The sequence below is a fragment of the Maniola hyperantus genome, chromosome Z, assembly GCF_902806685.2.
Source record: "Maniola hyperantus chromosome Z, iAphHyp1.2, whole genome shotgun sequence".
NCBI classification, from domain to species: Eukaryota; Metazoa; Arthropoda; class Insecta; order Lepidoptera; family Nymphalidae; genus Maniola; species Maniola hyperantus.
In genome coordinates, this window is record NC_048564.1 from 8776836 (window position 1) to 8794183 (window position 17348).

The 17348-nt window shown below is 38.7% G+C and overlaps 1 protein-coding gene across 5 annotated transcripts in view; it reads right to left on the reverse strand.

Moving 5' to 3' along the window:
- The window catches only part of Mical (Molecule interacting with CasL), a 44137-nt gene that overhangs the window by 16575 nt on the left and 10214 nt on the right, over positions 1 to 17348 (reverse strand). For 4 of the 5 annotated variants that reach the window (XM_069508836.1, XM_069508837.1, XM_069508834.1 and 1 more), the window contains exons 6-21: positions 16844 to 17031; positions 15623 to 15793; positions 14772 to 14969; positions 14028 to 14232; positions 13455 to 13631; positions 12946 to 13119; positions 12228 to 12364; positions 10524 to 10590; positions 9160 to 10418; positions 6751 to 7014; positions 3635 to 3766; positions 3175 to 3249; positions 2253 to 2413; positions 1599 to 1826; positions 732 to 895; positions 399 to 505 (exon numbers count right to left, since the gene is read on the reverse strand). In XM_069508836.1, coding sequence (XP_069364937.1) covers positions 399 to 505; positions 732 to 895; positions 1599 to 1826; positions 2253 to 2413; positions 3175 to 3249; positions 3635 to 3766; positions 6751 to 7014; positions 9160 to 10418; positions 10524 to 10590; positions 12228 to 12364; positions 12946 to 13119; positions 13455 to 13631; positions 14028 to 14232; positions 14772 to 14969; positions 15623 to 15793; positions 16844 to 17031 — 3707 coding nt within the window. The remainder of the gene's footprint in view (positions 1 to 398; positions 506 to 731; positions 896 to 1598; positions 1827 to 2252; positions 2414 to 3174; positions 3250 to 3634; positions 3767 to 6750; positions 7015 to 9159; positions 10419 to 10523; positions 10591 to 12227; positions 12365 to 12945; positions 13120 to 13454; positions 13632 to 14027; positions 14233 to 14771; positions 14970 to 15622; positions 15794 to 16843; positions 17032 to 17348) is intronic. The other variant, XM_069508839.1, reaches the window with a different exon arrangement.

Sequence of the window (17348 nt, forward strand, 5' to 3'; positions counted from 1 at the left end):
TAATCAAGCAATTAATATCACTCTTTTTAACGGTAAAGGAAAACATCATGAGGAAAACCCGCACACATGAGAGTTCTCTACAATGTTTTTAGAGGTGTGCGAAGTCTCCCAATCCACACTTGGCCAGCGTGGTAGACTATAGCCACACCCCTTTTCATTCTGAGAGGAAACCTGTGCTCTGTCGTGAGCCGGTAAGCTACTTCCGTGAGTGAAACTTACAAGCGTAAGTTTGTGGTGCGTAGGCGAGCTAATATGATAGCGTTTGTTTAGAATGGTAAGGCATGAGTTGCAGAGTGCAGGCGGCGTGGTGCGATAGGTATTCTGGCGCACCTCGCCGCGCGCCCGGCGGCGGCGCGCGGTCGCGCTCGCGGCGGCTAGGCGATGACGCAGCGGGGTACCTCGCTGCTGTCGGTGGGCGGGCGCGCCTCCGCCGGCACCTCGCGCCGCCGCGCCTCCCTGGCGGCGCGCATCCGCGAGCACGACTCGTTTCCCGACGACTCCGCGCCTGCAACCCACATCGAATAGGGAAGCGGTCAGATCTTGCATCCCGCAAACGTTTAGGTCCATAACAACAGATGCGTTCACAGTACAGCGGAGGGCGCTAGCACACCCGCACAGTCCCCGCGCTAACCCGGTTCGGGTGAGCGCGGATGACGTGCTGGTGTGCAGGACGTAACCCCGCCTCATACCCCGATTGCTATCTCAGCCTGTCGCGTAAACTATATACTCACCGTCATCCGAATAGTCGTCGTATCCGAAGGAATCGTCCGAAAAGTAAAGGTGGTGCGCACGCGGGGAGTGCGAGCCGGCCGCGGCGGGCTCGGGGGAGCGCTGCGGGCCCGTGTCACTCTCGGCCGCGTCCGTGTACTCGTCCGAACTCGATTCATCGTCGTCACTGTTTCAAAAACGTATAAGTTGTAGCTTTCAATTCCTTAACGCAAACAGTTAAGGTAAAAATTTTAATGGAAATGTCTAGTATGCTAACGGTCGTTTTATGAAAGTTCTTAGCTTTTCAATATATTTTTTAAATATTTATACCAGAAGAATCAATTGGTCGTCCCTTCATGCAGCTTCACCTACTCGACCTTCGCTTCGTAACGGATGTCGGCGGCTCGGTGACCTCCAAGACAAAATTCTATTACAAATGCGAAAGTAACTCTATCAACCTATCCGTTCCATTTTTACGCCTCAATTACTGAATCAATTTTGACGAAATTTGGCACAGAGATCGCCACGCTTAAGCTGCGCCGGTATGCGTTGCACCTTAGTTTATGGTAATCCCGATGCGTTCTTACTAGGCCAGGAATAAAAATTCTATGAAATTTGTTTTCATATAGCATGACTTAAATGAATTTCGTTGCGTATTACACTCGTGTACACATACACCCGCAAGGACTTTTAGTTCAAGTTTTATTTAATTATCCTTCCAATATTACTCGGCCGTAAATTGCTTTATTTCCAGCCTGAACAGTAATGTACTGATAACTTGCATGTCTCTTTTACAACTAACAGCCAATACCTTGTAAAACAAACAAGAAAATTAGTAGTATATTACTATTAACTTAGTTGTTTTTACTTTTACGATAAATAGCCAATACCTGAGTCCGCCCGCGCCGGACGTCTCCGAAGCGAGGAAGTTCCGGTCGGTCCACTCGTCCTCGTCGATCTCGCGCGCCCCACCGTCCGATAGCTCGAGGCTGATCCGCTCCGGCATGACAGGACGCGGCGCCGCACTCGGGCCCGCACGCGGCGAGGCGTCCGTTGCTGTCACGCCGGCGTGACGCAGGCAAATCAATCTTGTGCCGAAAAGTTCCGTCGTGTAGCTCCTGGATGCCAATTTTGTTCATCATCATCATCAAACCATCGCTGGTTCACTACTGATCACCAAATAAACAAGAATCTGTGCGATGTGTACTTTTAAGTCGAACACAGTGAATGTTCGAGACGCGTAATCCAGTACGTAACATTATAATAATATATCTTATGTTCACCTAGTGATATATTATATAACATAATATAATAAGAAACGCAGTATGACTATTATCTTTTAAATGTATTAAAAAAAATTGTGTAGTCCACGCGGACGAAGACGCGAGCATAAGCTAGTAAGCATATAATTATATTTCGTTGTGTCGTGTTGTGTTGTTTGAAGTAAACATGCAACTGAGTCGAAATATCGGCAGTTAAAAATCGCCTAATTAATCGTGGTATTTACCCGTTTTATACAAATACAATATGTAGTAAACACCAACCCGGGTCTAAGTATGGTATCGCAGACGGCACACTTGAAGCACGCACGATGCAGATGCAGGCCGTCAGCCACGACCCTCTCCGCGGCGAACACGGTCGAGCCGCACGCCACGCATGACGTCCCGCCCGCGCCGGCCGCAGCATTGCACCATGGCTTCTTCGACTGCACTCAAAGCAAATACTTGGTTGCAGGCTTACAATATATTTCTCCCACTTACTCACAAATTGCTTCATTATTTAAATAAAACAAAACGTTATTATACTCCATATAAAATGACTTTTCACGCACCATTTTAACTTTATGGGTCAACTGCCAAGTCACGGTCAAAAGTACTGTTCACCTTTAAAATAAGGACTAAAATCGTACATTTGAGATTAAATTTGACACATAAAGTTAAAATGGCGCATGCGAAGTTAGTTTAACGCATTAAATTTTCATTTTTGGTAAACTAAATAGGTACATACCTACTAATTTTTATTAAATAACTTAAAAATTGTTGTATTATACTTAAAACGTCCATTATTAATCTTGTTTCACGCGATCTTGTTTGTTTTAGAACTTTTGAAAAGAGGTTACATATCGCATTCAAAATTTTAAATAATAATAAAGGTTTTTTAGATTTTAATTTTTTTACACATCTTAAAAACTTAAGAGGACCTCAATGTTTAAGAGATCCTAACTTGAGAAGTTTTAATATTTAAGAACACCTAGCTTAAACTACGAAATTTTGGATTTGGTATATCTTTAATGTTGGCATTTTGCGTTTTTGGCGTTATAGGTCATCATGAACACACCTAGAGACTTCGCCACACTACGGTGCCAACGACATATAGTGAACCGTTACCGTTACCCTTTGACGCCCTCAACTTGATTTTTCTCTTTACATATTAACCTTAACCTAATCTAGCTAGTACTAGTCTTACCTCTTCTTTCTTTTGATCCTTCTTGTCCGAATCTGGTTCATTGTTTTTGATAAACCTCGTAGCAAGTTTTGCAACCTGTAATGTGCAGTAAAATTATTACTTAATTATTACGTGAAATTACTAATTTAAAATTATGTTTGTAGCACTAAACTATATACATTTAAACTAATTATTTGTAATTTTCCCGGGATAAAGGGATTTTTCTCATTTTTTTTAGGAAGCGTACATGTATGTGGCACAATTTGAAACATCTCCTTTTCACAGAATATGTATTTGTGTTTCAGCTATAGCAACAAATAATAAAAAATCAAGATGGCGAACTTCAAAATGCGCGCCAAGCCAATTATAAATACTTCGTGTGCGAGTCCGACTCGCACTTGAACGGTTTTTTATTTAACACAGTTTATGTTTATAAAACACAGATAGGTAGGTATATATAAAATAAATTCCATGACTTTACCCTTTTAGTACCAAGCAGTGGTCGTCCGGAGTCGTTGAGTTGTTGATCTATTTTGTGTATCGTTTCGTCGATTTCCCCCCATTTCTCTTCGTTCGGGTCACCTTCCTTCAGCCGCCGCTGACGACGCAGAAACTGTTCATAGAATAGAATGATAAAGAAAAGCTAATGGTTCTGTATAAAACGATCGCAGTGGTGCAGTGAACTAGCTGTGCATCTACTTCAAGTGCGTTAACAAATCATGTAGTAATATCGCTCTTAATATTATATCCTATCAAACTAACTACAGTAGCCGGCAACAAATATTATGCATCGACCTTTAAAAAGAGAGCAAGCGGTTTCGTAGAGACTGTCTGTAACTTGTTACTGTAAAAGTAAAATTCCTCAATAAAGATAGCGGCTCCAAAACAGATGTTTCGTGTGGCGGTCATTTTATCACCGCACTGATGCGAATATGCAAATATATTCCCGAACGGCTTTGTAGGCTAATAATGATAGGGCATTTAAACCTTTTTTTTAATGTCTTAATTTGATCCTATTTGGTAGCTACCAAATAAGTTTCAATTTTTTTATTCGATCGATAAGCCCAATCAAAAATGAATTTAAGTTTTTATTTCAATTTTCCCCGTGAAAACACTAGCTGCCATTTTGTTTAGATTCATGAACTGTCAACTGTAAGCAACGGAATTTTCTTAGTGACATACATTACAACTTCAATCCATGTAACGTAGAATATTTTTAGAACGATCATTCATTAAAAAAGTAAAATCCTTAAAAAAAAATTATAAACTGAAATTAACATTTATCGAAGGATTATTATTGCTAATCTTGCATGTAAATTTTTAGATTTTGTCTCGCTTGGTGTAAAATACCACATTAAGCAGTAATATTTTTAGTGTCCAAGGGGATTTATTTGACCTTTAGGTCAAATAAAAATGTATTGCGCTTGACTGCAATCATACCAAATAGTAGGTTACCACCAATTCAGCCTCAGGTGGAGCACGCCTGCTTAGAAGGGGCCTATTTACTTTTCTTTTAAAGGTCCAGAAAGAAAGATACAGAAATTGAAAGGAAAACGGAAGCATGCCATATTTACACGAATTCCAGAAGTATAGAGATAGTCTCGAATAATAGACAGTTTCCGATAGGGAAGATGCAAACATGATATTTATGAACATTTCGTGCTTAAAATATTAAAAAAATATAAAAGAAAGGCCCTTGCAAAGTTTTTGTTTTAGTTAATATTGATTTTCAACAATAAATACGCATTAAAAGTAACTTGAAACGAAACGTATTTTAATCCACCAATCAGCGTCAAGTGACAGGAGTGACGCTCCTGTTAATGAGAACTTATACTTTGTCCATTTTAAGATCAGTCTCTTGACAGCTCGACGACTGCCAAGTTATAGTGACGTCCTAAAGGACGTAATAATCGATATCACTTGTTTTTTTTGAAAAATATATTATATTATATTTATTAGTATGAAAATAAATATTGTAAACGTAAAAACTTATATATACGTCAACTGGCAGCATCAACCGACCGTCCGTACGGCCGCCATTTTATCAGTCTGTCACTCGCAACAAACGCCACACACATTTACGTTCGCTGAGTGAACGTAAACTATTTTAATTGTTTGATTTGTATGCCTTATAATAAGAAGAAAGTAAAACTTTGTATAATGCTATGATTTTAATTTATTGGTTTCAACCTTAACATTTTGTGTTCTTCCTGATTAAATAACATATTACACTTTATTTACATACTAGCATTTATTTCTAGCGATTATTTGTAATCTGTGGCACTATCGAAGTAATCGTTATGTGAGGCACATCACTAAGGGGGCGGTAGCCGTCCATGAAGTACAATATTATTTGTATGAAATTTTAACTTAAACAATACGAAACTTCATGAGCGTGAGCTGTCAAAAAACCATTAATAAAATGGACACGAGTGACGTCATCAGAACTGTAGGTCCGTTTTGGCGCGCAAATTTAAACTGCTAGTTTTAAACCGTATTTTTATGCAATAAATGGCCGTGTTTTAATTTTTAAATATACTTGTGGTCTATTCTACATGGAATTCTTCAAAATGAAAACAAAATTAAAAATATGGCATGTTCCCTATTACACTTTACAGATTCTTTTCGCATTTATATCAATTTGACAGGACAGCAAAACTGATATATTTTAGAGGTTGGTACTTGTTTAACAAATAAGTAAATTAATAAATAAGACCAGCTACCTAGGTACTTATAATATGCCCGTTTGCATCTACGTACCTATATCTATATATATTTAACTTCCGGTAAACTATTTGACTAATTGCAAAGTAATTGAACCATTTATAAGACGTGAACTATTAACATTGCAATAGAACTAATAAATTAATTACGTAAATGATTCAAACTATTGTTTCAAGCTATTTCATACCAATACTTTCTGTGATGTCACAAACCATTAAAGTAACAATCAAATCAGCTGAATGACATGACACAAAATATGTTGATTCAAATAGTTAATACTTGAATATGTAAAAGGAAAAGGTGACTGACTGACTGATCTATCAACGCACAGGTCAAACTACTGGACTTATCGGGCTGTTTGGCATGCAGATAGCTATTATGACGTAGGCATCCGCTAAGAAAGAAATTTTGAAAATTCAGCCCTTAAGGGGGTAAAGTAGGGGTTCGAAATTTGTGTAGTCCACGCAGATGAAGTTGCGAGCATAAGATAGTCTATTATAAGTCAGGATGTTTCGCGATAATGGCAGCCATGGAGATGTGGTTGCTAACACACGATTGGGTGTAATTAGGAACCCTCCCCATGGTGTCTAGCAGTGCGCATTAGAAACGAGGAAGCGAATCACTTAGTAAGAGTCCGTGGAAGTTCGAAAGGGACTTTACAATGGGTGATCAAATTCCATTTTCTAGTTTTAATAGCGTTGAAGTAACAGCCACCTCACGAGCTGTATTAAAATCAAAATCAAATTTATTAAATCAGAAACCATAAGCACATACATTATAAACATTCACTATTGTTTGAGTGGCATATTGTTCGCTTTACTAGAAGTATAACTTGTGTTAGTAAAAGATATAATATTAATTTCATTAACTCACTTGTTCTCTATCCCATTTAGGCACTCTCTCTGCGGTTTTGCGCTCAGGCCGGCCGAGTCTATGCTCTGTAATCTTCTGTTCAATTTTTTTGACATTCCAGTCTTCTGGTTCAATTTTTCCCACGGAACGCATAAGATCCCGCGGCTTGGACGGAGGAGGCACCACGGCGGGCGCGGCCGGGTGGGCGAGCTCTGCCGCCAGGCGCGCCACGCGAGCGCCGCTCCCCGCCGCCCTGCTGCCACCGCCGACGGCACGCCCCTCTTCCTATCATACCATCCAATTACATTTATATCTTAAACCGACAATTTTATAGTTTGAGGGCGACTTGCACGGAATTATCAATTTTCAAATTTGTCACCCTGGCCGACCAGCGCGGAAATACAGCCAATATTCTTGGCATCATTCCATACGGGCATGATTTCAGTAATTAGATAAGGCTAGCTTTAAGATTTATTGTAACATTTCCAAGAAAAACTCCTTTAGATTAACTTCGGAATTAAATAAAATTACCACCAGTTGTTATGGCGGAGTTAATCATAGTTTGGATTACATTTATGTACATAGTAAATTCTCGATCGGGATTTGGTGCAAGTCACCCAATTTAATAAGCACACATTACTTTTCTTACGTAACAAATAGCCAACAACTATTTGTTACGTAAGAAAATTTCCTCAGCGTATTGTTAAGAAAATGTGGGTTAGTTTAAATTTCGTGGGCAAATCTAAAACTTTCTTATTCCATATTTGTAATAGTTATTTTCGCTAAAATGCGCAAATAACAAATCTACGATTAATTGGTACTTGGGAAAATCACCAAGCCGCAAAGCTCACGTCACCTAGAAAAGGTCACGTGCGGTCAAATGCTTACAAATAAAGAAACGGATATTCACACAGACACACAGTTCAGGGTGACAGTTACAGTCCAAGAGCCCGTGAACGCCAGATCTATAATACAACACAGTATAAAGGCTATAGATTTTCCTCCGCTTATGAAGAATCTTAAGCCACCCGGCTTTGACAGTTATCAGGTAATAAAGTTGTATGAAATTGCGGCACAAAAACAACATAGTATTAAAAGGCCAGCGATGGCTGAATTGCCCATACAAACGTAATACCAAAATAATTTGTAATTCGAGAATATCTCCACCGTATTATGTAGTTATTTGGATTCAAATTGTATGATTGAAAATATATAAAAAATTAGACTATACTTTGACGTAAGATTCTTAACACCTTTATGACCTATTAACTCCCAAAGCCAACATGATCCAAGCTTCATAGTCGCTGATCATTCCTCCATGTGTTGGGGACAATACGCAGATAAACTTTCAGATTTTATAAAATATAATGTGATTCAGGAAATGCGGATGATGCAATATTATTTTTGATGCCAAGCATATGTAGATTACACCATTGAATTTCGGATCCCAACTCAAGGTTCTGAACTCCTCTAAGCCGTGGGGATTCTGGAATTTCTGATGGTGAATTGATATTTAAGATATCAATTATTGATGATTACACTCCAAGTCCAAACTCCTCAAACCTGATGATGCATGGTACAGCACTCCTAAACTTTAGAGAATCAGGAACTGTTCTCGGTGTAATAATACTGTAAATGACGAGCATATACTTTATTGTTATTCAATTCCAAGTCCCAACTTTTCAATCCTGATGCTCCAAGGTACTGAACTCCTAAGCCTATGTGTGGATTTGGAAAGTTTTGGTTGTAAATTGATATTTTAGGTACCAAGCAGTGACTACTTACACTAAAAATCTTAAAATAAAAAAATATTAAAAAAAATCCACTTCCAAAACCACTACAAAGTAAAAAATAACTTTTGTTTCTAGACGTGTATGTATGTATGTATGTATGTATGAAGTCGGAAGAACATAAAAGCAACTAGAAATCAAAGCATTAAGCTCGCTCGACTTCAACATACATACACGTTTGGAAACAAAAGTTATTTTTTACTTTGTAGTGGTTTTGGAAGTGTATTATTTCAATGTTTGCTGTATTTTTATTTTTTATCCGGTAAGCAATAAAAATGTTTAAATAATGTGCAGTAGTAATGTTCATAGATGCATACAAAGTAGTGTAATTGCGGATTAATAAATTCAGCCTTTATATGCCGTAGATCTAGCGTTCACTAATTTTTACTCTATTATGTTATATCATGCATACACTCAGAGCTCAAATTGATATTTAATCAATTAGTTTTTATCCGCTACAATTTTTTTTAAACATAATATATTTCTAGATATCTATAAATAGAATATTATAGATATTTATAGATAGAATGTAATTTTATTATTTTAGACTTTTTAGTGTTGTACTGTAGCCCATTTCCGCACTACAGATCGCAAGTGTTACCATGCATCACAGTAGCACACAATCACACATAAATCTCACGTAATGCTGTAATTTTCTCTCCAACTTTTTAACTCTCTCGTCAAATTGCGGCGCACTGGCCCTGTACTGCTGCAAACCATAGTCATTCTCCAAATCCGCAGACGGAGCAAAGTCGGGGCGAGGTTCCGATGCCAACATTTGTAGACTCTTTTCGAAACGTCGCTTCATAATCTCGCGCGCCGCTTTTCTCTTTCCACAACTCTTAGGCTTTTTTTCCTCGGCATTATTTCTATTCATCATATCCGATACTCTTTGCATTCTAAAAGCCATTTCACCAGAGTTTCTCCTCTGATTGACGTATTCGGGACTCTGGCGACTGGTATTAATGCCTTGGATCAAATCCGATACGCGTTGCCTGCGTAGTGCCAATTCAGGGTTACCGATCGAGTTGGATCGTTTCGACCTCTCCGGGCTGGGCGTGTCGCGCCGCTTTCCCTCCATTATATCAGCCATTCTTTGCCATCGCAAAGCCATTTCAGGATTATCCGTTATTCGTGAACGAACTGAATTTGCTTCAGGACTCGTTGTGTGTCGTTTATTTCCTTCAAATAGTTGTGCCATACGCTTTGTATTAACCGCCATTTCTGGGGAACCGATTGAATTGGATCGACCGTGAGGCAAAGCAGTTTCTGGACTTTGCGAAAAGCGTTTCATTTCCGTGTCTACTACCTCTGACAATTTTCGTGGAGGAGAAAGTGGAGTTTCGGGAGAAGCAGAACGGACGAAGTCTTTATGCTTCACTCTGTTAGGAGGCAAACACGAATTCAGTTTATTCTTTGAGTAATTTGTCGCTACGAGCGTGGCATCGGTGTCTTCTGAATAATCTAAATCCGGAACTTTTATTGTGTCTGGATCTAAGCCTTTCAATTTACGAGGAGGTCTCTGAGGCGCTTTTTCATTTACTTTATTTTGGAAAAAGTATGGCAATTTTTTCGCTAATTTTGATTTCACTTTCGACCTGGCACCACCTTGCAATAGCTGCGTCAAGGAATCTCGTAACATTTTTGGGTCTGGAGAATCCTCCGGATCTAACAAATTTATGATTTGTTCTTGAAGCTCCCTCTGCTTGTCAATATTTTGTTCATCGTTCGTTATGGCGTCGTGTCCCTCGATAAATCGTGCTAGCTGTGTAATGTCATTAAGATCTAATTTTCCAATCCTTTTCCTTATATATTCAGTAGGATCGTTACTTACTTGTTGAGGCCGAACGGAGCGGCGCCTTTTCTTGTAACTCGAATGAGATTCGGTATCACCGGCGTCTAGAAATCAAAATTAAGGTTATCTTCTTTGAGTGAAATAGGCACGTAACTAGGTTTATCAAAATAATATAATGTAACAAACACTAATTCTAATATGGAACTTACTTGAGTAAACGTATGAACGATCCGTAACATTTCGATTACTCTTCTCCGATTGCTGACTCTTTTTAATCTGAAAACAACCAAAACCATTATTTATCTCGTAGGTAGTTAATTAGACTGGGCTGGAACAGACCGGATGGGACCAGATCGGGCTGATCCAGTCCAGTCCGGTCAAAATGAATTTCATTAGACTCTGGCTAACGAAAGAAGAGACGGGAAAAGCGCGGCAAATTTATAAAATATTGGAAAACAGTATAGCAGCCGCCAAATTAGTATGATAGACCTGGAATAACCAATTTGATACTTCAGAATTACCAATTTTTATTTCTGTTTTATCAAATTAGGTTATTCCATGTCTGTCATACTAATTTCAGAGCTGCCATACTGATATTTTTTAATTAGCTGCGCTTTTCCAGTCTGTTCTTTCGTTAGCCACACTCCTAAAAAATGCATATAAGACTGATAACTGACTGACTTTAATTGAGCCAAAATGGATAAAGAATGTTTACTAACTAAGCCAAAAAACGTTGCCTAGCAATCTATGGTATGGCTGGCATATCGATCCTTGCAGGATGAATTAATATAGCAAAAGCCATTCATTTTTCGACGGAATGGCTTTTGCTACAATTCACCCTGCAAGGGTCGATATGGCTGCCATAGGTTGTTAGACAACGCTCTTTCGCTTTGAAACATTTTCTGCCTAATTTGACTCAAGTTTTATTTTATTTATAACAGAAAAATGTATTGTCCAAACAAAGTGAATGTTTAGTTTAACCTCACAGCATCGATGACGTGTTGCGTACATATTACATGACATAAAAATAACGTTCTCTGATGAGTAAGACAGAAGATATAACGCAAGAGTGTACATCTCTTCTATTCTACTCATTAGACAGACTCTTCGTAGCTATCTAACTTGACTATGTCTAATGAAAGCTGCCAATGATTATTGTTATTTAAAGTTTAACTTGTACATCTGCGCTAATCGTCGTATATTATTAACCTCGCCTAGTTTTGATACTAGATTTATTTAACTTAATATTTTTACTCTATGAAATTCTATAGCATTTATATTTATTAGAACTGGTTTATCAAAATAACTGTTTTAAATGTGGAATCTAAAATTATACAGCGAATACAATCGCGTGGCATCATAAGACTGTTTATTTAAAAAAAAATGATTTAGCCCAGTTTCATAGAAAACATGGAATTAATCCATATAATTATGGTAAGCAATAGCCTACGCAATTACATTATATAAAATTTAGTCTCAGTCAATTCGAGGATATACGGTCTACTTTTTTCAATTGCCCCTATTTTTACTCAGTTTTAATGAAATAGATTATTTTCAAGTAACGTTCATAGATAATGTCGTTTTAGTAAATCTTCACTTTAGATGCTATACAACGTATTAACTAATTTTTACATGACTGCCCAAAAACAGAACTCATGTTGTACATAAATAAATAAATAAATAGTTATTTATTTGGGACCAGGGCGCAAACACAGTCCAAAATACAACAAAACATATGTGAGTTGTAATGTATGTACATTGTACATATGTGAGTTTCTTTATCCTACCATAACTTCTAAATAACTACTAAAGCCTCGTACCAGACCAGACAAGAGAAAATTTTGAAATTATAAAATCATTGCATAGCAGGAATACAAGATGCAACATGGCCGACATATGAAATAGATGACAACCTGATCGAACATATCCGTCTTGTGGTATACATGAGGCACTTCCCCCTTGAACGCTTGGTACACACGCAGCAGGTAGCAGCGCAGTGTCGCCTCGGGGACAGCCTCGTCGGATTCACTTGTAATGAACGGCGGTATTCCTGTTCCAATATCATAATATATTCATATGTAATTAAATATAGTCGCTATGGGTCTCATAAGAAAGCTCAGGGCGGCACAGTGGGCGACGGAGAAAGCTACGCTCGGAGTCTCCCTACGTGATCAAACCAAAAAAGAGGAGGACAAAGTTAAACTCAAGTGACACTTGGCCGATTTTCTTATTCTGATACAAGTTAGCCCTTTGCAGCGATCTCATCTGATGTTAAGTGATGATGCAGTCTAAGATGGAAGCGTGCTAACTTGGAAGGGGTAGGACAGTTTCATAGAACCCATACCCCTGATCAGGTACTACAAGACATTGTACTAGAACACTATATTGCTGGGCACTACGGCTTTGCCGGTAGGGTGACCGAAGCCTCTCACCAGACAGAACAGAGACAATTAAGAAAAATTGAATTCCCAAATTGCCCCTGCCGGGAATCGAACCGAGAAATGGCACTTATAAGACCACAGCGATGACCACTGCGCCAGGGAGGTCGTCATTAGCTAGGAATTCTTTAAAATGACTTATAACATAATATATTACTGATAACTCTTACAGATAAATAAAAAATAAACTTACCAAGTTGGTGTTGGAAGATGTCATAGACAGATCGCGGTGACGAGTCGGCCTGCAAGAGGTCCGGCCGGTAGCGCCGCATGAGGGCACAGAGCGCGGGGGCGCTGGTAGCCGCGCGCATGCCCGGCTCCGAGTACCCCACCCAAGCCACCAATGCTTCCTCGGATATTTCCGGTTCTACACATATTTTGGTACGATGATTTTAACTTATTTCGTGGTTTAACGACAGGCACCACAATACGTAGTTGTATAGTCCTTGGAATTTAGTCACGAGGAACAGTTATTATTGTATGAGGCAGATAACGCAATTAACACCATTGAGCAGTTCGTCGGAAGAAACACAGAGACTTTTCATGTCACTTGCGCTTATTCATAGACGCGTTACTACACAAGCACAATGTTTAAATGTGTTGCAAGTGCCAACTCTTGTTAAGACAGCTGTAAATTGCTCCTGTCAAATGTCATTGCAGTAAAAGAGAGATCTAATTAGCAAAAACAATATTGATGCTTACCTCGGCGTCTTCTCTTGGCCGGCGGAGCCGCGTCGAGCGGCAACGGTTCGTCGGAGTCATAAAAGGCTGTGACCCGATGCGGAGTTACCGCCGCTCTGTTCAGGTTAGGATATCGAGTGCACGGGTCGAGAGTGTATGCTCCGAAGTCACGGTGAAGATTTTCCGGAGTTGTTTGCGCTGGAACATTTGTAGTTTCCTTTTGAAGTGACACTTTTTACCTAACCGGATCATTTTGACAGCTATGACGTCAGAAATATCGCAGGCGCGGCTTCTCTTTTTTAAACTGTTTGCATTATATTATAGTTTAAGTAATAACACATATATATATAAACTGTATATATAATATTATCATACAAATTATATCGTTACATGCATTGAATACATAGATGTTTAAATAAATGAATCGATTCAGATTGTCGAATATCTCGGTACAGGCCCGTCCCTCAATATGATTGCTTTGACTGTGAAAGAATCATTGTGAAATCAGAAACGAGATGAGAGTACCGCGCACTTGTTGTCACTCTTAGAGCGGAAACTGAAAAGGTAGGAGTTCGAAAGATGTATTTCGCTCACCCAACAACCGATAGACGGATTCTCGCTCAGCTATGAGCTGCAGCGGATGCGGCGCCGGGCTCTGGCCCCAAGCGCGCACGGTCCAGGCGGCGTCCAGCGCGGACAGGAAGCCGCGCGCGCATCCCGAGCCCGTCGGCCAGAAAGGCTCCAGCAGGCTGTCTCCGACCAGTTGACAGAGCAGGCGTCGGCCGCGTCTCTCGTATACCTACAATATTAATATAATTTGCATCTACTCAGTGATATACGATGTACAGTACTACCAATTTTATAAGTTACGCAGATGTACCTTACGCTCTCTATTACGTTACACTTTTAGATTGACGTTTTTTGTCGTATTCTCAGCACAGCAACATTGTTGTATGAAAAATCATCATTAACCAATTCGTCATTTACCAACAATATATTTTTTTTTTATTTGTTGCCAACTTCTTGTAAAATAGGAACCAATAAATTGATACAACGTCTTTTTAACCAACAAAATGAAAATGCGATTATTATTATTATTCGCACGTCAGCCAGCTCACAAAAATTCCAATTTCGAGTAAAAAAAGTAGCATATGTCACTCTCTAGGTCTTTAACAATATTCTTTATAAAAAATCGCACATACCAATAAACCAACAAACAAACATATTTTCGCATTTATAATATGGGTAGTGATATGGATAATGATAGATCTGGTACAATGCCAAATAAACAGTTATTTCTTGCTTTCTAATAAATTATGTATACAGCATAAAAATTACCATGCAGGCATTTTCCGCAGCGTACATCGATGTGAAGTCAAAGAGGGCAACATCGGGTTCACCGCAGTGGTTGAGCGCAAATTCTAGCAACGGCAATCGGTTGTTGGTGGAGAAACGAGCCGCTTCTTGCGCGTATCGAATGAGCGCTGCACGGTCCATATTCTCCAAGCTTAGCAAGCGCGATATTTCAGCATGATCCTGCGCGTAAGAAATACACTTATGGCAGGTCATGGACATTCAGGAAATTATACCTTCAAAGGCGTAACGTTTTTATGCCCTTCCGAGATAATATTTCCCACCACACATAATAAAAGCATATTGAAAACGAATCATCGATTTACAATAGAAGATAGTATAGAACATAAAAAGATTAATTAATTATGCCTACTATTTTAAATTGAACATTTGAAAAGAGCAACCGCCGAGTATCTTGCTGGTTCTTCACGGTAGGAATCGGATTCCGAACCAGTGGAAGATTCTTTTCGTGATTCAAAAGCACTTGTAATAGTTTATTTGAATAAAAAGCTCTTACTATTTGTATTTCTACACACAATTAAACTAATATACAAAACAATTATAATCTGGATGTTTTCTTGCATATAAAGAGTTTATAAGTACAATTCAGTACCAGATTTATGACTAAAATGTTATGATTATACTATTCCTGTAAGCCATGGTTCATGCATAAATGCTACACTTTCACATAGTTTGCACATAGTTTCCGCATTTCAGCTGTAGGGTAAACCTATTGATTAGTTATGGTCACAGTAAAAAATATATTCATTAGGTCAACTGTCAGATGCTGAATTTAACTAATTTTAAAATAAAAAAGCGAATAATTTGATACTTACATTTAAAAGGACGCCTTTATCAATGAGACTTTGTTTCTTTGCAGTCATTACAAAGTAGTGTGTGTCATCTTTGTAATAAACGATGTTTTCCAGATCTATACCAGTCTCATGTTTTAAATCTTTGAAAAACTTCTGGTTAAATATATATGCCACTCCACTGATTTCGGGAACCTGAAAATGCGATGAATATATATTTTGAATGCGCGAAAGTCTTGTTCAATGTTTCTGTTCATGACTTATTAATAAAGGAACGAGTAAGAAAGACCACAGGCACAAGTTGCGACCGTCATATAGCAGCACGCCACGAGTGTTCTTTTAAAGATTAACCCAGTTCGTTCGGCAAGCGTTGGCCAATGTGTTGACGCTGTTTGCAAATGGTGGCAAGATCCTTTGATGTTTTTACGAAAACCTACAAAAACTTGTAAGCCAGCCAGTGCTGGCCACATTCGGCAAATGTACATCAAGAAGCTGAGTGGATTGCCAATTGTTCTTATTAAATACTGGCTACAGTCTTTCTAATGAAAGCCAAGAAAAAAATTGAAGCAAATCTACAAAAAACTAGATCGTATCCGTATCCATAGAATAAATAGGAGTAAACTTTTTTTGTATACTTTGGTTGTAATGCTGATTGCTTTACAACCAAACTCTAGATTGACTCTATACATGAATTCTAAACTAAGTGAATAATATATTTGTTTTTAATAAATCTATATTTACAGAATAATTTTTAATACGAGATGTCACGCAATTTCTATCCACTGCAAATAAACCTGCTTAATAAAATTCTAACACTAATAGGTACCTACTGTCGGACATCGCACAGCTCAGCCGATGTGTCAAGAAGCAGCAAATTTTGTATAGCGAAGTAAGTTTAGTACAATTTTTTTTTTAAATAAATTTTCCCCACATGCGGCTTAAATAAGGGATGAAACTTATATGTTGCGGAACCCTTCCACAGAATTACACACTTAAATTACATATATTATTCCTTGAGTTCTATAGGTCTCATTTAACTCCATTTGCGGGTAATCACAACGTGCATTGAAGACAATTTTTTTTTATGGAAGATCGTCAATTTAGATGTTAAAAAAATGGAAATAGGAATTTAGGCTTCTGCTTATAAATAAAAATCGAAAGACCAAAGCTAGAGCTGATAAGAATTTCCGGCGTCAGCTGAGTTGACATTCTGGTCATAATTGAATCCTGTTCGGGAGTACTTACTGCTGCCTCTTGTTCCGAGTGGCGATTAATGAAATTCGCAGTGATAGCCAAGGCCAGCTTGCCGCGGAACTCCTTCCGCTTGAAGCCCTGCAGCGTGTTGCGCTTGCCGTCAGCTCCGATCAGGACATCGAACTCGTACTGCGCCACGGGGTGTTCCGCCGGGCTCACGCGCGCACGCCATCCCAATGCTATTTGTTGGGGATTGGGGCTTCATTGTAGTAGTTTTCAATACATTTGCTCTTAAAGAGGTTCTTACTATAACGCAGTCAAACTGTAGACTTATGTACAGCACTTTTTACTTACTTTATACTTTACTCAGTACAGTATAAATAATGGATTTTAGACCGCATTTGGTCTAAGATCCGTTTTTCAACACCTTGGGGTATAATTTTGCAGCTGATGCTCGACTCTCATAAATCCATACTAATATTATAAATGCGAAAGTGTATCTATCTGTCTGCTAGCCTTTCACGGTCTATCCATTCAACCGATTTCGACGTAGCTT